This window comes from Leptonychotes weddellii, chromosome 4 (assembly GCF_054177405.1).
Source record: "Leptonychotes weddellii isolate Sample4059 chromosome 4, ASM5417740v2, whole genome shotgun sequence".
Taxonomy (NCBI): domain Eukaryota; kingdom Metazoa; phylum Chordata; class Mammalia; order Carnivora; family Phocidae; genus Leptonychotes; species Leptonychotes weddellii.
The window spans coordinates 75,305,210-75,327,739 of NC_138372.1; the positions used below are offsets into that span (position 1 = coordinate 75,305,210).

At 35.8% G+C, this 22,530-nt stretch overlaps 1 protein-coding gene across 1 annotated transcript in view; it reads right to left on the reverse strand.

The window, feature by feature from the left end:
* DPYD (dihydropyrimidine dehydrogenase) overlaps positions 1–22,530 on the reverse strand; it is a 741,385-nt gene that overhangs the window by 320,197 nt on the left and 398,658 nt on the right. The window contains exon 12 of the mRNA XM_081817099.1: positions 6,824–6,988. Coding sequence (XP_081673225.1) covers positions 6,824–6,988 — 165 coding nt within the window. The remainder of the gene's footprint in view (positions 1–6,823; positions 6,989–22,530) is intronic.

A 22,530-nucleotide genomic window follows, 5' to 3' on the forward strand; every position in this document is an offset into this window, starting at 1 on the left:
AAATCAAACATATTTTAAATTTTCTTTGTTTCTATGCTGATACTAAGAAAATAACTCATTATTTAAGTCTTGTTTTAATTGGAAACTAAGTCAAAAGAATGAATGATATTAAAGCACAGAAGTATAATGAATACAACATTGAACGAAGAATCAGACTTTACATTCTATATGACATATAATAAACTCAAGTTCAGAAGAATCACTAAAAAGTATATTTAGTGAGTTAGCTTTTAATTTTTTAGTTGGTAATTATTTCTAAAATACTGACTTTTATGTGAATTGTTCAAAAATGCTTTGAAAATCAACTGGCAATATACTTCAAGAGCTCTAAACATGCTGTTACCTTTGACTTACCAAATCCCTCTCTCAGAATATTTTATGGAAACTAATTATTATTTTAAGTAGGAATAAAAGCTAAATGCATAAAGGTATCCTATGCAATATAATTTATAATGGTGAATAACTGCAATGTACCAAACATGTTACATATAATATCTCATTTAATCTGTACAACCTCTGAGAATAGTTATTGTCATTGCACAGATGAGGAAGTTGAGGTTGAGAGTGCCAATAAATAGCAAGTCAGAGGACATGCTGAAATTCAAACCCATTTTGACCTAAAACCTCATGCCTTTAGTTCTTAGACTCTATCAAGTCTAGGAAAATGAAAACAGGTATTTGTTAGGATAATTGGATATGGACTGTTTTACCTCCATCCATCCTAACTTTTTAAATTTCCATTACTATTATGATTCATTTTATTTTATTTTTTGTAGACTAGATATTTTTTAAAAAATCAATAAAGTAATGTCATCAGATAACTGTCCGGGGGATTTCAGCAATGAAGGGAGGTTGGGAAGTATCTATGTCCTCTAGAATTCATGGTGGAAAGAAGGAAGGAGTTTCCTGGGGATATACTAGCCTTCCCTTCAATACCTGCTCTAGCAGTTTCTTAATTTATTTAAAATAAATCAACATGGGGGGGCACCTGGGTGGCTCAGTCGTTAAGCGTCTGTCTTTGGATTAGGTCATGATCCCAGGGTCCTGGGATCAAGCCCCACATCCGGCTCCCTGCTCCGCAGGAAGCCTGCTTCTCCCTTTCCCACTCCCCCTGCTTGTGGTCCCTCTCTCGCTATATCTCTGTCAGATAAATATTTAAAAAAATAAATAAATCAACATGGGAATGTGTAGAAATTGACAGAAACAGAGACTTGACAAGGTTAAAAAATTCCAGAGGGAGCAAAGGAGGAACCCCTCCAGTGCAGGGATGCTTACATTTCTGTTGGTAAATATCCTCTTCAGGACATGAGGGGGAAAGGGCCAAGGTGATGTTTATGCTTTATAAGCTCTGTGATAAGAAAGCAATGGTTTAATAAAAAATGAAAGTAAAAATAACAACCCTGTACTGGTCATTGTTGGCCTGGCAACATATATATTATAGTTTTATCTGTTACTAAATTTTATCTTTCTAAATAGATTGAGGAGGAGGTAACAAAATCCCCTTATTCCTAATGAGTGAGACTTAATTATAAATAATCCAAAGAAAAGAAAGCCTGCTTCTGCTGAGTCAGCCTTCATAGTGCCCATAAGAAGACTGAAAGAGTTATAGGGTGATGAACATCCACTGAATAAGCAGTGAGCATTCCTCCTTGCTTAGAGGATACATAGATCCAACTGAATGTCTTGACTCCCTATTTTCAAATACAGAACTTAAGATGGGACCCGGTAACAGTTCAAACCAAGGTCCACATTGAGTCACTGACATTGTTTTCTAAAGTCAGCTACATTCCTGCAAAGCAGTAAGTATTGAGCTATAAAAATGTCCTGTGCTGGGACTAATGACAAAATAATGGTTGGTTGATGACAGACTTCTTTCTTTGTCCAATAAAAAGATTTTGTTTTCTATTTGAGAGTCTGTGGTTAAGAGAGCTCAATATAATTGACCCTCTGAGTGGGTGGGTAAGGGAGGACTGAAATAACATATTACTCTTAATTCCTCAGGTTCTTTAGAGCGAAGTAATGGGAAGATTTTCAGTTCCAGTGACTTCACTTACTAGCTGTGTGACACAGTGCCTTGTGCAATGCAATATTTCAAAAAGTCAGTTTCCTCATCTCTAAACTGAGGAAAAACTCTGCTTCACAGATACATGAAGCCCACAGTTCCTAGCACCTATAAAAGGCTCTCAAGTTCTGATACAGGACTTTTATAAATATTTAATGATGTACGTCAAGGGTTATGAATGATGCTGGTTTTATATGCAGTAGAATTAATTGATGAAGTTTATAAAAAAAATACACACAACACACACACACACACACACACACACCGATGTATACTCATTGTATCCATGCCAGAATTTCTGAAATGACTGAACTAGGACAGGGTCTAACCATAAAAACCTTTTATGAAGCTCCCCAAATGATTCTAGATGCACCCAGAACTGAGAACCACTGGACATAGGTTCTTATTCTGAGATCCACAGAATTCTTGACAGAATGCAGGAAATTCATGAACTTGGATGGGAAAAAATTAGACCTTTATTTTCACTAACCTCTGCTGAAATTTAGTGTTTCCTCATGAATACAACAAACCACAGTAGCACTATCAATACCTGTAACTTTGCACCAATGGAAACCACAGAAAATCAACATAGAGTTGTCACAGACATCTCACTGTGTCACTGATAGTCACCATTATATGTCAAAATTGCAAGTTATTCGATCTGCCATGAACCTGTGTTTTTAGTGACTTATTAAAGAGGAACATGAGTTACTATATCATATTCTTTAAAATGAGTTGAGCATTCTATTTTAATACAATGGGAATCCTTTGCAAACTATTGAATTGGGTTTTACACATTCAAAAACATTCTGAAGAAAGGCTTTTAGGCTTCACATGGGTATATAAGGAGTCCATGGCACACACGTAGGGTTAAGAACTCTGTATTTAGCGGCTATTGGTCAGGAAAACACTTTCAGGAATGCTGATGAAGAACAACTTCTTTGGAATCGTTTTGAACTTAATGTGCGCAATGCTGATTTCTCAGTAATGAACTGAGAAAGGGTTTCAGTAGAATGAGGTGTATTGTAATAGAAGTATATTTACATATCAATTGTTCTTCCTTTATTAATTTCTCTAACAAAGCCATCACTCCCTTTTCTATCTTCACCAGTTAATTCAATGCTGAATCCCTATCTTTTGCCTAACTCTTACTTTAGCTGCCACAAATGATAGAAAATGTCAGTCTTTGTTTGCTAATTCAGTGTATTCACACAAAATGCAGCATGTATTTTTTTGGTAAAAAAATTTTTTTCGAAGCCTAAAATATACGGTTTCTAAGGCTTTTGCAGTGAGAATGAAAGGATTCACTTAAAATTGATTTCTGTAAGCCCTAATTATACAGTACATTTCATAATAAGCATTGCAAAATCTCAGCTTAGGAACAAAAAAAAGCCTCTTAGTTAGTAATAATTGTCACTACAATGATCAGTGTGCCAAATTTAATTCACAGATAAATAAAAGGAAACCTTGAAAGCTGGGCAGAAGTCTAGTATAAGTGTAGGCTTTGGTGTAACTCTGTGATAGTTAAGAAACAAGCCCTTACAATATATGTCAGGGGTCTCAATGCCTTTATATTCAAGATGTTCTTCCAGCTGTCTTCTCCAGTTCATGGCCAACTGGTGCCTATTCTCTATGGAAAGAGAGATACTAGCTGCTGATATCAGCTGACCTACATCCCTTTCCCCACAACCCCCAGGATAATTTCTTTTTCAGAAAAGTTAGCCCTTGCTTAGAAGCTGCCACAGTGGGTTGAATTATCTGATCCCTGTCATTAAAGGTGGCAGCCACACACTCGAGAATGATGTGGGAAAACTCCAGTGAGAGTGATAATTAAACTTGGAAAATGAAGGGTCACCTTCTTTCATTCAGCTCATTGGGTTTGGCATCAGAGTAATTCCAAAACAGTGGGGGATATTCTACTCTCAGCATGGCAATATCTAGGTGCAACACATTATTTCTATGGGTTCAAATGGGAATGCCATTTTAATTGTATTTAAAATGTTATCTTTGATATGGGGAATAAAAATGTTAGAAATTAGTTCTAAGAATACAGAAAAAGAATAATGAGTATAATCTAAATGGTGAAAGAATTAGAATCAAGAAATGCAAGCATTGTTTTCTCAGAAGAAAAAGCATTATAGGAGAAGAAAATTGTTTCCAGGGAAATTGAAAAGAACATTGAAATGTGCCTCTTTCTACTTGACTGTGGAATCACAAAGCGAAGGTTTCATCTCAGCTTTCTTGTCTACTTACAGTCATTTCTTGGAGGCCATTATTTAACATCTCACTCCTGCCCAGAAGAGGGTAGACAGAACTTAAGACAAGCCATTGGTGGGAGTTCTGTTCCAGGAAAAATGATGTTTTTTCAGATACATTGGTGTATCTAAATACTATAGAAGCAATATTTGGGGAAATTATATTTCATACTATTCTTATGTTGCATTAAAAAGTAATATTGAAATTTTAAGGGCCTGAAATGATACTGCAGTAAGTACATTAGAGAACACTATCATTAGGAGCACAGATGCTAAAAGCAAGTTTCAAGTTCAAATTCTGGATTCACTGTATATAATAACCCCCCCAATCCATGGGGAATATGTTCCAAGACCCCCAGTGGATACCTGAAACTAAGGGTAGCACTGAATCCTCTCAATACTATGCTTTTTCCTATACATACATACCTACGATAAAGGTTTAGTTTATAAATTAGGCACAATAAGTGATTAACAACAATAACTAATAATAAAATAGAACAATTATAACAACATACTGTAGTAAAAGCTGTGTGAATGTGATCTTTCTCTCTCTCTCTCAAAATACCATATTGTACTGTCTTTACTCTTCTCGTGATGATGTAAGATGATAAAGTGCCTATGTGATGAGATAAAGTGAGGGGAATAACATAAGCCCTGTGACATAGCTTTAAGCAATGGCTGACTTTCCAACAATACATCAGAAGGAGGATCATCTGCTTTCAGACCGTGGTTGACTGCCGGTAACTAAAACCACGGAAACTGTAGTTGTGGATGAGGGAGGAACCACTGTAATAGCTGTGTAACCCTGGGCATGCTACTTAACTTCTGTGTTTCCTCTCGGTTTTCTCTCTGTGAAATGGGGAAAGTAATAGTACTTACCTTATAAGATTGTTTAAAGACTGAGTGTTAAAATATATAAGGCATTTATAACAGTTCTTAATCTTATAAGAGCTCAAGTTTATGGTTATTATGTTATTGCGTGTTCAGTACCTAGTATAATACTTAAACCTGTAGATCATGTTTAGAAATATATTAATAGGGATGCCTGGGTGGCTCAGTCGGTTTAGCATCTGCCTTCGGCTCAGGTCATGATTCCAGGGTCCTGGGATCAAGTCCCGCATCAGATTCCTTGCTCAGTAGGGAGCCTGCTTCTCTCTTTGCCTGCCACTCCCCCCTGCTTGTGCTCTCGCTCTCTCTGACAAATAAATAAAATCTTAAGTATATATATATATGTATATGTATAAAATTCTTCTTAGGGTTGACCCACTTTTTGTCCTTGTCATTCTGAGAAAAGCTTCACACAAGATTTGGATCCTTTCAAAAACAAATAGCTCAACATAATTGTTATTAGAGTTGATTGTATAATGTGAACACAGAGATGATTTGCAACATCATTTTCAGAAAGTGAAAGATTCCTAATGAACAGATGCTATAGGTTTCATATGGGTCTTAATAGTACCCTTCATATCTGAAGGTTTGATTTGAGAAAGATTAATTATATTCTATGTGCCTAAATTTTGCTTCAGTGTAAGAAAACTTTGAAACAATTAGGATTTTCTAAAACATAAAAAACAAAAACAAAGCTTGATGGGTTAGACAATAGTATGATAACAAAAGTCCCTCTGTAAGATTTTCTAATGTATTGGTTTGTGGGAAAACATCCACAAATTTCATTAGATTTTAAAATATTTATCATTGGAATACTTAAATCATTCCAATTTGTCTTTGAATCTTTTCTACAAATAAAGACACACATGGCTCAAACCTCAATCTCCATTCATCACCAGCTCTGAGAGAGAAAGTAAGGGGGCAGGGGGAATGTGTGTGTGTGTGTGCGTGCGTGTGTATGTACACGCGTATGTGCACTGAGGTGAGGGAAGGAGAAAAAAAATGAATGAATGACATCAAGGACAACTCTAACCATATATTGAAGAGAAAATACCATCCATAGGTTAAAAAACTACCGGCAACATAAAGAAATGAAATATATGTAATCTTTGTTCACAGTACTTTTAAAGAAAGGGTTTTATAAAAAACAGTGACTCATTCAGTATAAACGTATTAAAATTATTTGGTAAATTATTTCCCAATGAAAAAATATAAATACTCGATATATGAAGAGATTCTGCTTCTGCCTCAGGTTTATATTTAAAATGATTTATAGTCTGCAATTTCTTCCTAAGGTCATCACCTTCATAAATACTAGCCACATCCAGTGAAAATCAACTCAATAAAATGAGTATTTTATTTCTCTTCCTCCTGCTTATGTAGATACTTCTTCCATCTGCATGGCACCCATTTATAACAAAGCCTCACATTGTGCAGATTTTTATGAGTTCTTGAGCTATTCTTTCTTTTTTATCTATGCATCAGCAAAGCAACTGGCAGATTCTTTAATAAAATATATTATACACATTAATATTTATAAGTCTATGAATTGGATGTTTAAATAAACATTCACCAACTTATGCCAATTCTTTTGTTTTAGACGTTAAATCACACTTACATTGTCTGGAAAGTCAGCTTTTAGTTCAGTGACACTTTGACACCAATATGCAGCCGTTTTTTCACTGATGAGCTCAATATTCAGGAAGGAGCTTTGTCCAGGGCCATACATGGGGCCAGAGGTAGTCCCTCGGATGATTCTAGGCGAAACATTTGTCACAATGTCCTGATAAAAGAGTAAAGATATTGGGTCTCCTTCTGACAAAGAAAAACTACAATCTTTATTCTATGCTCATTTCCATATGACAATATTTTACCAAGTCCTTTCTCACATTTTTACAGAAGGATTTTAAAAATATATTTTAAATTACACATGAACATAAACTACTTCCAAATGAAAGAGTAAAATATTTGTTAGCTTTATTTAAATTACTTCCTGTAATTGCAAGGTTAGCATAGTAAAAAAAAATAAAAATATGTAAATTAATTTACACTGGTTTGGGCATACATATTTTAATTTGTTTGCAATTAAATAATAAATAAAAACTTGATAAGTAAAATGTAAGAATATTATTTCAGTCTATTTAATCCAAACACCTTCAATGAGCTTTTTAACTCCAATAAAAGCTAATGTTTTGTAAAGAAAAAAAATATTTTTCTTAAAAGGTAATTCCAATGTAAATCATCCAAGGAGTACATATTAGTACTACTTGCTCATCAAACTTCAACACATACTCTAACAAACTAACTGGGTCGCTCAACTTACCTATAGGATTCTAACTATAAATTCACATTCAATGAGAACTCATTTCTCCCAAGACTGAAATGAGGATATCAATAACTTCCTGATAACTATAAACAGTAAACAGTCAAATTAACTTGCTTGTTAAGTGTAATTAACAATGCACAACTGCTTCTAAAGCTGTATTAACAAAGAAGAGTAACATTCTTACGTTACTAAAAACTAAAAAGAAACAAAGAAGAAAAATGTTTCTTTAGCCAACTTCCAATTAAAATTAATTTTGAGTAAAGGTCATTTAGTTAAGGATTTATCAGAATTAGTCATTTAAGTACCCCTCCTCACCATCTTGTCACTTTTAGTGAGATAACATGAACCCCCATTAGTATATAGCAATTAAGGTCAATTTACATATTTTAATTAAGAACCACCCCATATAAAACAATTAGCGTAATAGGCATACTAACTGGATTTCATAACATTTGGACGTTTTTCCAACTAGATAGACAGGAAACCTTAATTAGCATTAATTAGTGCTGATCTGCATATGTTTGATAAGGCATACCCTTGCCACAAAAGATTATTTATTCCTGAATCTGCCAAATGCTACAGTTGCAGAGGATGAAAGGACTTTTCTTCACATTGCATGTTAATTTCTGGCAATTTACATTCACTTTTACATTCGAATTAGTATATGATAAAATAAATGCTATAAATGTTACAATAAGCCTCCTTAAATACGTACATTTTAACTTATAGGAATCCTGCTAGTTAATGTTTTACTAATTAAGCCATTCCACTTCTATTGTAATTGTGGGCAACACCACCAGCCTTACTTTGATTTGCTATAGTCAAACAATGTTCCACAATCTTATAATGGGTAAAATGACAAGTAGAGTCACTGCAGGAAGCTTGAGCCTAGTGGGTCAAATTTCTGTCTTGGCAAATGCTTCAGTGCATGCTCTGCATCCCTGCAGGTGGCTTCTGTGCAGCTTCTCCAGGTAGGTACTCTTATGCTGCCATGGTCTGAGGAGACAATTCTACGAACAAGTAAAGCTGGTTTTCTTCCATACTCCAATTTTCAAGAGCCACACTCTTTAAGCTTTGAGGTCCTCATTTCCTCTACTCTACCCCCTACCCTAAAAGCCTTTCACCTAGATAAATCCATTCTAGGCCACAGGTTGTGCTCTGCATAGGAACACTTGGCCAAGGAAGTTAACAGAGTCCTCTTTCAGTTCATCAACTCATGTGCCTTGGCATTGAGCAGTTCCACAAATGAAGGGGCACCTATTTTAAATGATCATTTTATAGTTTAATGGCACCTCCTGCTTACTGAATGGAACATGTTAGCAGCATCCCTGTACCTGCCCATTCTTCAGGTCTTAGCTTACACTTCAGCCCCTTTGAGAAATCTTTCGATCTCTCCAACATCATCAAGTCTTTTTTTTTTTTTTAAAGATTTTATTTATTTATTTGAGAGAGAGAGAGAATGAGAGAGAGCACATGAGAGGGGGGAGGGTCAGAGGGAGAAGCAGACTCCCTGCCGAGCAGGGAGCCCGATGCAGGACTCGATCCAGGGACTCCAGGATCATGACCTGAGCCGAAGGCAGTCGCTTAACCAACTGAGCCACCCAGGCGCCCAACAACATCATCAAGTCTTAATAAGCTGCTCTGACTCATGCCACCATCACAATATATACCTTCCCCAACTGGCATTCTTAACATCCTGCATTGTGACTATCTATATTCTGGTCTGAACCTTTCACTAGACTGTAAGGTATGGAAGAGAAGACACTATCTTGTTTGCTATTACATGCCCAGCTTCTAGCCTGGCCTTTAGTAGGTGTTCAAATAATGTTTTTTTAAAGAAGCGTAGAGCAAAATCGTAGGCATTAGAATGGGTCTTGTCCTGAGGGATGGGAACCATACAGAATTTATTGCTGGCTTTATACTGTTGCTGAACAAACATGTGGGTTTGGGCTTACATTCAAATTTCAGGTACTGGTTCTTTGCTTAGATCCTTTCCTACCAGTCTCTTACTCTAGAATGGGGGACTTCCTTTGCTTTCCATGATAGCTCAGGGACCCCTTCTCTGAATACAGCCCCCCGCCACCAACTACAGCTAGATCCTGGAAGTAGTGTGCTTGACATAGGTTGTCCATTACTCCACCTCTCCCCATCTCAGCCATCTCAGCCATCTCAGCCTACTGCAGAGCCTCGATGACAGGAAGTATGCTTGAACTTCATCACCCTGTAGCTTCTAAGATCTCCCTGACTGTTGGTCCTTACTTGCTGGGTTTATCCAATCTCTAGGATCCAAACACAATGGCCTCATTCAAATACAATCTGACTCTAGGGTTCTCTGGGTCAGGTGGATGTGAATTCTAACCTGGTCCATGGCTATCTCTGGGATTTCTTAGCCGATGAACTTATTAGGATCTTAACCAACTATAGTTGCTTCTTGTATCCACCCTCTAGGAGGCAGGGCCCACATCTTCAAAGTATGTTTAGGATTTTTTTGAATGTCATAAAATAAAAAAGACACAGAATGGAAGAATTGCACCCATATGGAGTAAGGAAAATCTCAATGGTCCAGTAATTCTAAGCCATAGGCTTTTTCACAATAACCCTCCTCATAACAATTAGGTCAACAACTCACAATGGCCAAACGGCCAATAAATTGACAAGATTTAATTGGAGGACAGTCAAGCAAATGCTTCTTTCTTAAAATGCCCCACTTTAGTGGTAGGTAACTCAAAACCTAAAATTTTGCCATTAGAGATTTTTCCTTTGTGTACTGTGACTTCGGGTTAATTTTAATGTTACAGTTGTTTTATTTTTCTCTTCCATTATCTGGTATTAAACTGTAAATATACCACGGGAGAATTTTCAATGATCTTAACAAAGATCAAACAGGAAGTACAAGGCAAATCAAAGGGAAATTTCATCTACTTTATAATAGGGGTTGCTTATTCCTTTATGTTGATTTATGACAGGCAGTGTTTCTCTAAACAGGTCAGTTTTCTCTCTCCTTAACTCAAGCAAAGAAAAAAGATCCTGAACAACTGCCCAAACTACATATGCCTACTGTGTAGAGCTTGTCAACTATCAGTGAGTCAATTGTTGCCATCCTAGCAATTTAAAAATTCAGCATATTCCAAATTCAACAAAAGTGCCCAGATTCCAAGATTGTCATCCAGTGATGAATCAGTAATAGAAATTTTATTCTAGGCTTTCCCAAATTCATTCATATTTTCTACTTTGTCAAAAAAACCTTCTCCACTGACTTAAGACTTCTTAGAATTGTTAAATTAAGTGGAAGATGAATGAAAATGGATACAACCAATTATCCTGGGTTATATGATTATAGAGTTAGAGCTTCAATAATTGGGCAATAAGTTACTAAAGCTTTTGACCTGGGAATACTAGAATTTGAGCATGATTTTATAAGATAATATTTTGCTTTAATATTTAATAGCTAAATTATATTAGCATTGCTTAAGGGAGTTAACATAACAAAATAAACATATTCAGAATACTTAGAACAAATGAATTCATCCTCTATAACAAAGAAGATGAATTACCATAGTCCTAATCTTCAATGCATTAACAATATACAGATTTTTAAAAATTGATGTTTATAGATAGGGAAATGTTAGGTAATATCTCTGCTTTACGTGATATTGTAACTACCATTATAAAATTGAGCGTTAGTGACCTCTTAACATTTGAAGTGATGCTAGTGATTTTTCAGCATTAGTAAAGAGATTTAAATGGTAAACAGGCTGATTATATTTGCTTGTTTAAGTTCAGTTACTTGACCTCTCTTATCCTAGAAAAAAAAAACCTATCAGGTTTCCATGGTTACCACCAGATCGAGATAGTCACAATGGCCTCAGTGAACAGAAGAAGAAACTTTGCGGAGATGTCTTGGTAAGAGGCTAGGAAAAGAACTGGGATCCAAAAAAGCGGAATGAAAATGAAAACTAAAATTTTCAGAGTGAGCCGTGGCTACCGTACCACAACAGATTAACTTAAAATTTGTTGAGTGAAAAGAGCAAGCTGTGGAAAAATATATAGAATATGATACCTAAAACAAACAACACAACGCGCTGTTTAGTGAAACATATTTATGTGACCAAATATAAGTAAGAGAATAATTAAAAATAATTAAGGAGAGTGGATGCTGGGGAAGAATTGGGGATGGTGGAGCAAGGATGATTCTAAAAGTATTCTTGATATATAATTTTAAAGAAGTTTTACTGCTGAACTGTAGAAACACATTGGTAAAATGAGAAAGCTGTTTAATGAACTTTATGGTATCATAGTGCATATTGTTATGAGCTACAGAGAAAGTTGTATTGGTTTACCTGAAAACCTGTCACTTAAATCTTAGGGGTAAGTTGTTCCTTTTTTTAATTTCCAAAATCCTGCTGTAAACTGGTTGTTTACTGTAGTCTTATAAGCTAGAATTTCAAAAATTAAATGTATTGCATGACAAACTGTCTTTTTTTTTTTTTTAAAGATTTTATTTATTCACTCGAGACACAGGGATACAGAGAGAGAGAGAGAGAGAGAGCACGAGCAGAGGGAGAGGCAGAGAAAGAAGCAGGCTCCCCGATGAGCCAGGATCCGGATGTGGGGCTCGATCCCAGGACCCTGGGATCATGACCCGAGCCGAAGGCAGATCCTTAACCATCAGAGCCACCCAGGCGCCCCTGACAAACTGTCTTCTAAAATATACCTGTATGACTGGAATTTATATACATTATTCCAGAGTAGAGGAGAATCATTTTGTAAATAAATCTAACAACAAATATCCTGTTACATAATATGGTTCTATCATTATAAATCTGGCATACGGCTACCCTGGGAATAACAAAAAGTAAAATAAAATTCAACAGTGGCCCAGTTTCCAGTGCAACTCCACTATTATGAAAGAACTCTCTAACATTTTATTTTCCTCATGAACTAAGTATATTAATATTTGACTACTCCCCAAAATAAATGTTATGGTCAGAATAATCTCTACTTGGTTGTTTCGGGGGGATGGAATGGTAGGATGAGAATTGGTTCTTAATACATCAATTTTTCCATCTTAGGGTCTTATATAAAGATAGCACTCAAAAACCTGAAATTGTGATGAAAGTTACCCCTTTGTCATCAGGAACTTTAAATCTGTCTACCCACATGGAAAACACAGTAAACACGAGTAACAGTGTAATCTAGAAATACCAGATAAATTATCAGAGAAATAGTGGCATCGAAATGCAGAAAAAATCATAGTTTAGATTTTTATAGCACAGACCTTTCACATACATCATTTTATGTGATCTTCATGATTCTGTCATCATGCTGCTAATACTAAAACTGGGGCTTAGAGAAATTAAAGGGACTTGTCCCCTGCTGCCCAGCTCTAGTAAGCTTTAGAGATGAGACTAGAATTCAGGTGCATTTATGTGATATGAATAATATTAGTGACCGCTTAACATTTGATGCAGGTGATACCAATTAGCACTGATTTTAGTTGCAAGAAAAACAAGTCAATTTAAGCAAGTTAAAAAAATTTTTTTTTCGGGGCGCCTGGGTGGCTCAGTTGGTTAAGCGACTGCCTTCGGCTCAGGTCATGATCCTGGAGTCCCTGGATCGAGTCCTGCATCGGGCTCTCTCCTCGGCAGGGAGTCTGCTTTTCCCTCTGACCCTCCCCCCTTTCATGTGCTCTCTCATTCTCTCTCTGTCAAATAAATAAATAAAATCTTAAAAAAAAAAAAATTTTTTTTTTCTAAGTGGAATGTGGTTATTTACTTTAAGGAAAAGGAATAATCCCCATAACAGGAAGGAAATGCATTTCAAAATGTTTCTCTCTTTCTCTGTTTCTATTTGCATAGCTCTTCATTCTTCCCTCTTTCTATAGAGGGCTTCCTCTGTTACAGTCCAAGTTCATATGATAGAACCATAGGCCCCTGACAGGTTCCAGGTTATAAGGTCTAGGCATAGTCAGGCTCAAATCTTGTAATCTCTCAGGCCCAATTTTACCCGGATGGCAGAGACTCTAATGGGCTTAACTTGGGTTTGATATTCACCCCTTGTCTGATTAACAATATTTAGCAGGGTAGCATTAATTAGGATTCATATATATTCTCCTATAAACAAAGATGGAGTAATTGAGAGCTAAGCAAATAGTTTTAAAGGAGTCTTAAAGAATCTGCTATACCGGGACTAGTCTTTGCACAGTTCATCTTAGAAAGCTTAGAAGAAAATATCATATGGACACTGATATAGTATAATTAACTAGGAAAGTGGATGCAATATGGACAAAATTATTATCATGTAATGAAATGAACTTTCCACTGTCTTGAATTAACCATGGCAACCCATTTCCTATTCCTGTGGCCCCAAACCTTGCAAGATCAAAATTGTAAGAACTCTAAAAATTCTCACATGTTTTAGGTTACGTTGGGAATTCTGTGATTCCAGTGTGTTGGTGTGCTGAAGACTGTCCACACAGACAGCCTGGCTGAACTAACATGATGGATACCCTGTGTGTGAAGGGTAAGAGAGTAGAAGTAAAAGGAAAAACAAACAACATGGTGTGTTCTAGAATGAACAGAAAAACCATTTACAACCCGATTGGGCTTAAAGAGGGGAACAATGAATAGAAACTGCATATACTGAATGTCTCCTATATGTCAAGGAAGGACACTCACATACTCGCTAGTGCTCACTTTGGATGAAACGTCCCCCACCTCTTAGTGTCAAACATCTAGAGGATTTGGTATCTCACACTGCTTGAGTATGGAGATTAATTTTTTGAATTTTATTTATGTCATACTAGTAAAATATTCAATCACAGACTTGTGTAGCCTTTTGTCTTTCCTCTTGCCCTTTTTCAAAGAGCTTGTAACTTTGTAAACAGGACACCAAAAAGTAGTTTGTTTTGCTCTTTGACTTTCTCATGTGTCAAACTGGCTTCACTATGACAGAGAGGTTGTAGGACTGTAAGTGAAATAGTACATATCTGGCATGTGGGATTTGATAAATACATATTTATTCATTCATCAGCTCATCAGCTGCAGGAACAGTCAAAATAGAAGAGTTCAGGCACCTGGCCTTAACTAGTACATGGGCTGAAGTTGAGAAAGCGACAGGAAATGAGGATGGGAAGACTGTAGAGTTGGGTCAGATTAGAGAGTCCTGAATGACTGTTTTAAAGAGTTCAAACTTTTTTCTGCCGGCTTTGAGAATCCATTGTGTTCTGTCTCCTATTCAAGTTATTAATACCAATAGCTCACAGCAGCTGTGCATTCACAGAGATAAGTTTTACAAGGAACAGATGAAGAGCTTTTTCAGAGCTGATATCAGATGGATTAGAACGTGATTAATCAACAGACAGACTGATTAAATTATTGGGTTCACTGTTCAGATAAGAGGTTTTGGATACACTCTGCCAAACTGTAATTAACTTAGAAATTTCTGCTGGCCTGCTTATAAGATGATCATGTGATATGCCTTGAAGAAATCTTTTAAGGCCCAGAACAGCAGCTGTGAAGGTGTAAGCATGAGTCAGTTTTAATAATTATTAATCATCTTCAAGTATTAAAGCAGAATTTTCATTGAAAATGATAAATATTTTTAAAAACTTTACTTTTTATAAACTTGTATAAATCTTCTAGCTTTATTCTAGAAGTCACTGTAAATGAAATGGCTATTATTTAAGGAAGGCAGCATCTAAAAGAATCAGACAGGAGTTTTCCATTTCTGCAGTATGGATAACAAGATGTTGAGAAAAAACTCTCACCGTATAGTACATTTAAACATACTGGACAGGGATATGAGAAAACAAAAGATGAACAACTGAACTGGTGTCAAAATAAGTAAATTTCTTCAGGATCAAAAATGACAACAAAGCAGAGATTCATAAGGACAAACTAACCTGTAGGGTGGTGGCTGTTTTCAATGTTTCTGCTGGTCCCTCGTGGCCTAGAGCCTGATTTCTAATGGCTTATACACACCTGAGAGAGCAGAAAAAGTCAGGGCCAAACTGTAACTTAAGACAAACAAAAAGTGATGCTCTTAATTTGTGAACTAGAAAACAACTGGAGGGCAATGGTGGGGGTAAGTGTCCATGTTAGCCTTAATTATGGATGAAAAAGAAAACACATCTCCCTTACAATTTCAAACTTGTGTGGGCTGCAAAACTTCAAATTGAAAATTTGGTTTAAAGGTGGCTCCTGCAAGATCAAAATTGTAAGAACTCTTTAAAAATCCTCTCATGTTTTAGGTTACATTGGGACTTCTGTGATTCCAGTGTGTTGGTGTGCTGAAGACTGTCAGCACAGTCTTCTCCTAGGAGAAACAATCTCAAACTGTCTCTGGAGGGATTTTTACCCCAGGTATCAAGAAATTCTCATAAATTTCCATGGAAAGTGGACTCATAACAGAAGAATTCTGCTAAACAAATGAGAAAAAAATATCCTAAGTGAGAGCCAGTAGGAAGAAAAAGCTACAAAATCAGATCCACAAAAGAATACAGATGCTGACATTGTAAGATATAGAATATGAATGTTTAATATGTTTGAAAAATAAAAGAGGGACTTGAATGTATAATCAAAGAATAAGAAACTCAAAACAACATGAAAATTTAAAATATAAGCAAAAGGAATTTCTAGAAATTAAAAATACATATAGTACAAATTGGGAAAACAGAACCTTAATAGTTTGTGGTAAACAAGAGATTGGACCTAGCTGAAGGGAATTAGTCCACTTGATATCTGTGGGAAGATTAAATGGGATGCAAAACATGATATGGAGGTTGAGAGGCATGGAAAATAGAGTGAGAATGAAAGGAGAAATCTAACTGGGGCTCCCAACAAGATAATGGGGAGTCTTGAAAGAGGCAATAGTTCAATAGATATTGTTAGAGATTCAGTAGAATTAATGAGAGACACCAATCTTCAAATTCATGGAAAACAACAAACTCAAGGGAAAAAAAAATTTTTAATTGACACCTTGTAGCAAATAAAATACCAAAAACAAACAGAAAACTTTAGCAGCCAGAGAAAGAAAAGATTACATACAAAGGAAAAGCAGATTGACAGTGAGTTTCCTGACAGTGCCAATGGAAATCAGAAGAGAGTGAAATATTTTCTCTAAAGAAGGAATGTTAAAAATATAATAATAATAATTAATTTAAAAAATGAAAAAAAAAGGAAGGAATGTTAATTGAGAATTGCATAACTTCAAAATCATAACTCAAGAATGAGGATAAAATAATTACATTTTTTAACAAAAGGAAAGATGAGCAAATAGTAGACAGCAGAGAAAATGAATGAGCTAATGTTAATTCAACTAGAATGGATGTGAAAAACAAAACACTGAACAATAAGAATAAATCAAGTTGCATAAAAATGTAAGCTGTATGATTACATTAAATGAAATATAAAAACAGGCAAAACTAAACAGCATACTATTTAGATACATATGTGGTAAAACATATACAAGAGCAAGAAAATGATGATGACAAAATCTAAGTCACTGATGAAGGAGCAGAAGGCTAGCCGAAAACAAAGCGTAAGCTGACACCCTGCAACTTTCCCTCCACCCCTCACTCCTGGGTGGGACTTGTGTGACATTCTTCCAGCAATCTCCCAACTATCTTAATGTTAATACCTTGCTAGAAGGGAAAACAACCTTAATTTGACAATGGCAAGGCCTCTGGTATCTTGTAGGTCAATCCTCTTTAGCATATGAAAGTTGTTTTGAAAACCTCCCTTTTTCCTTACCTCCCCAACCCCACAGTATATAATCAGTCATCCCTCACAAACCCCGGTGCAGCAGCTCTTTTTGCCCTGGGGTCCTGTCCTCGTGCTTTAATAAAGCCACCATTTTGCACCAAAGACATCTCAAGAATTCTTTCTTGGTCGTAGGCTCCGGACCACACCCCACCTAACCTTACCTATATTCCAAAACCACATCATCATGACCTCTGGAGGGAAGAGGAAGGGCTATATTTGAGTAGGGGTACATAGCATCAAAGGTACAGGAATATCTTAGGTTTCTCTTTCTGTGTGAAATGTGAAAAAAGGTATTCATTTTATTATTTCTTAAAATGTATATCTAAATTATACACATTCTTTTGTATACATGCTATGTTTCATACTGAAAATAAAAAAAGGTAGGATGCAGACCTGAAGATGGCATTAGTCTAGAGGCAGCCAGCTAAGACTCTAAGACTGGTATGTGCTGCCTCAGCATTTCCACCCATGTTTATATATGGCCCTGAATGATGCCTTAGGAAGAGTACTACTTCCGGTCATTTCTCTAACAAAATGATGAGATTGTGTATGACATGACCCCTTACACCACTTTTAGCTGATACTCATTAGGATAACAAAAAAGTCATTTATCTATAAAACATACAAATCGAAACATTTCAGATGGGAAGCATTACTATCCGAAACCTTTTTTGGCCTAGGACACAAATTTATGATTTAGGGATAATCTCAAACTCATTAAAATCACTTCAGGTAACACACACATCTGGCTGTCTTTGCCTGTTTTAGGTCATCCTCCCCAACAATATCCTACTGACCAAAATGGGAAAACGCAGTATGAGGGAGAAAAAAAAAAAAAAAAAGAAGAAGAAGTTTATTTCTGCCAAGATCTGCAAAACCATTCAGTTAATAAAAAAACTCATTCAGGGCGCCTGGGTGGCTCAGTCGTTAAGCGTCTGCCTTCGGCTCAGGTCATGATCCCAGGGTCCTGGGATGGAGTCCCGCATCGGGCTCCCTGCTCCGCGGGAAGCCTGCTTCTCCCTCTCCCACTCCCCCTGCTTGTGTTCCTGCTCTCGCTATCTCTCTGTTAAATAAATAAATAAAATCTTTAAAAAAAAAAAAACTCATTCATTTGAGCAAATACACAAAGTCAAACTCTCCTAAATATAAGTTAAGCAGCCATGAGATTTAATAATTGAAATAATAAAGTTTAAAGACTGCTTTCTCATAATTCTAACACCCTTACCCAATAGCATTCTTTCATATATTAGGCTATAAAGATGCTTGTATTATAATTACAAAACACCATTTAAAGAATGTATTATGTCCTACAGCACTTAGCCTTGACAAACAATTACTGGATATCACATTCAACTGAATAAAAAAAGCAATCTTTATCACAGGTTAAAATTAGCCTTGGAACAATAAATGCTTTCAAAGCTATTGTAAACTCCCAAACTGCTTTGCACCAGTCTCTTTTGAGGAAATGCAAACAAGTAAATTGAAGGACATTTGAAAAACTTCCTGTGTCCTCTAAAGTTTTTTCCAATTTTTACTTATCTATTTTTAGTTTCATAGGGATAATCATGTTACATTTAAAAGGTGATCAGTATGGCTTCATAGGGAAAGATTTTACAAATTAGAATCAAAAAACAAAAACAAATAACCAAGCAAACAAAGAAACTCAGAATTCTGGACTTCAGAATGTGTTATTCATAAATAGGACTCTATTTTAATTATCAGGACCACTTTTTAGGCTTTATTGTAGAAAAGAAAATTAAATGGCAAAGTCTATGCATTGGGTGGGATTCAGGATATGCTATCCCAAAATATGGCATCTTGGCATATTAAAGATCTTAAACTGAAGGAATTTTAAAAAGCGGCAGAAGCAGGAAAGTTACTATGAGCTCACACCCTGGCCCTTCATCTTTGACAAAGGTCTTAAAATTCACCTGCGAAAAATACTCTCCTTGTAGCAGAAAGAGGGAAGACATTCTTATCACTAGAGACGGGAAGTTTAGGGCCAAGAAATCTGTAGAGACAAACCTTGTTAAACTCATCCTTGGGGCGCCTGGGTGGCTCAGTGGTTAAGCGTCTGCCTTCGGCTCAGGTCATGATCCCAGGGTCCTGAGATCGAGCCCCGCATCGAGCCCCACATCGAGCCCCGCATCGAGTCCCCCGCATCGAGCCCCCCGCATCGAGCCCCGCATCGGGCTCCCCGCTCTGCGGGAAGCCTGCTTTTCCCCCTCCCACTCCCCCTGCTTGTGTTCCCTCTCTCGCTGTGTCTCTCTATGTCAAATAAATAAATAAAATCTTAAAAAAATAAAATAAAATAAAATAAATAAACTCATCCTTATCTTCCTAGTTACTTCTTTACCACTTGCTACCCCTAACCCATCCCCTCTGTCTTGTCACTTCTTCACAAATGTATTGTTTCTTTGTCTAAAAGGTATAACAGGTTCCTGCTCTGGTCAGTTCAGGTCTTCAGTCTCTTGTGAAGATTCCCATGTACATGTAAAAATTCAATAAAATGTGTATGCTTTTCTCCTGTGAATCTGTCTTTGTCAGTTTAATTTTCAGACCCAGCCAGGGACCCTAAGAAGGTTGAGAAAAACTTTTTCCTCTCCTGTAAATAGAATTGTCAGTTCCTTCAAACCTAGTCTTCTGAGATAATATGCATTCTTATCTATTCATTCTTCGGAAGACAGTATGAAATGTAGAATTTTAACATTTAAACTACTTAATGAATTACTTTAATCATGATAGCTATTAATTCTGAAAACGGTATAATCAAAATCAAAACAAAAAAGAGGTGGGCAGATGGAAATGCTGGATATAACCATAAAATAAACATTCTTATGGGTTACCCTAAAAATAAACTGGATCCTGGTAGAGATGTTACAATCAAAATCTTCTGATCATTTTGCTTAAAATATTGATTTCAGACTCTACCACTAACTTACTAAAGTAGCCTTGGAGATCATTAGAGGGTGAGAAGAAATAATGCTGTGGTCAGTTTTCCTTTGGGGTTGTAATCACACTCTGACTTTAAGTGTATTCAAAATTAATCAATTAATTAACAATAACACAACAATAAATACCTTAAGTGGCAATTAATTTAGTCACTTAAATGCTTGTCTGGGTGTCAAGATTGATAAAAGCATCTCAAATGACAGCTTATATTTATATAATAGTCTATAATTATCATCTGTGATTCCACATATACAATGAAAGTTAACATTCTTCAACATCCTATGAAATAAGAGAACATTTTCCAACAGTATTTGCTGAGCTATTTGGGGATGAGTGGGGAGTTCTCTGACCAGACCATTTTGGGAAACCATGGAGGAGACAGCTTCTCTTGGTGACTCACAATGCACCTAAGCATGTTAAAGGCCTTGAGGTATCCAGTACTAGACCTACCTGTCTATAACCCCGTTTCTCATAAACCTGTTGAATTCTAAAACTTTTTTTCATGTATTACCAATTAATATTCTGCAGGACACTTATACTTTATAGAAAACAGATTATGACATATAGGGTAGTGGTCTCCAAAATTTTTTGATCATGTATCCATTAATAAAAGCAACCTTTTGACTATGCATCTCCAAGTAAAATATTTACAAAAAAATAAATCAGAAAAAAGAGATAAACATAATATTAATAGATATTTTCATACATTCTTACCATATCCTAGTGCTTTAGAGACCTCTGAACCCACGGTGAACCAGAGGGTATTGAAAAAGATATGTCTGGAGTGCAAAAAGAAAAGATATCTGTCCAGAGAGGACTAAAATTTTGCCTTACAAAGATTAGGAATTTTGTCTAGAGCAGGGTTCAGTAAAATTAAACTTCTATTGTAATGAGTCAGATAGTGAATATTTCAGGGTTTGCAGGTAATATATCTATCACTCAAATACTAAACTCTGTCACTGTTATAAGAAAGCAGTCATAGACAAAATGTAACAAATAAGAATGTCTGTATTCCAATGAAAATTTATTTATGGACGATAAAATTTGAATTTCATAGGTTATGTATTGAACAACTGTTTATTTTTTACTGCTACTTATATGAATTTCACATAATGTTCACAAGTTACATATATTAATCTTCTTTTGATTTTTTTCCCCCAACCATTTAAAAAATATAAAAATCAATGTTAGCTCATAGGCTAACATTGTACAAAAAACAGGCTGGGGGCCAGATTTGGCCAGTGGGCCATATTCACAGACCATTTTTCCCAAGCGTGAAGGAGGAGATTAAAGAGGAAAGCCAAGGATGACTACAGAGGATGAGGTAAAGTACCATACTGATTTTCCTACTAAGCTTTCAGGGTGAAACATGAATAGTCAAAGGTGATTCTGTTTAGTAAAGTTTAGTAGGGCTTAAAACATTTTAGCTGCTTGACAAAAAGTAGCAATAAAAAATAAACAGCTGGTCAATATACAACAACTGATTACAAAATAAAATTTATAGAGGAAGATAGTTCAAAATATTTTTTAAAAAGGATGATGTTTTTTGACAAGTTTTCAGAAATCTCCAAAATTAGTCAGAGCTGGCTCCATGGTCCTTATGGCCCTTTGTGGATAGTCAGTACTAATGTTTATCAGCAGGAATTTTTTTTGCAAAAATGGTATAAGTGAATTGCCTTTTAATATATTGACCTCATTAGGAACAAAATGTAGTGCTAATATCTGTGAAGTTTCATAGCACTATATAAAATCATTTTCAAGTTTAGGTGAGGGTTACACAAACATCATAGATCTCCAGAAGCCTTTTATGTGATAAATTTAAATGTCATAAAACCTCATGGTTCTGATTACCAAAGGCTAAAGAATGAGTAATTTATACACTGCAGGCCTACAGAAGTACAACTTTGTCTGCTAAAATAGCTCTAGGGGAAGATAAAATTGAAAAGACAAAGAACAGATAAATAAAATGCCACTATTTTCTCACAAATCTTTTTGGTTGTGGTTGATTTTTTTAAAAAAATGGTATTATGACTGATTTTATGGTAGTGAAAATAAAATGTTATAAGCACCACTGTTTAGTACTAGTTATAGAGAAGAGAATTTTGAAATTCATTCATTAGCATATTGATAAGTTTGTTTGTATAACAAAATTAAATTCTACTAAGGGTTCACAACTCAGACTGGAGATAACTAACCGTAGCACCATATTATGATCTTATAATTGAATTACAATGTCTTGGATCAATTTCGTAATTGGAGTAATTGCGAAATCTTATTTTTTAA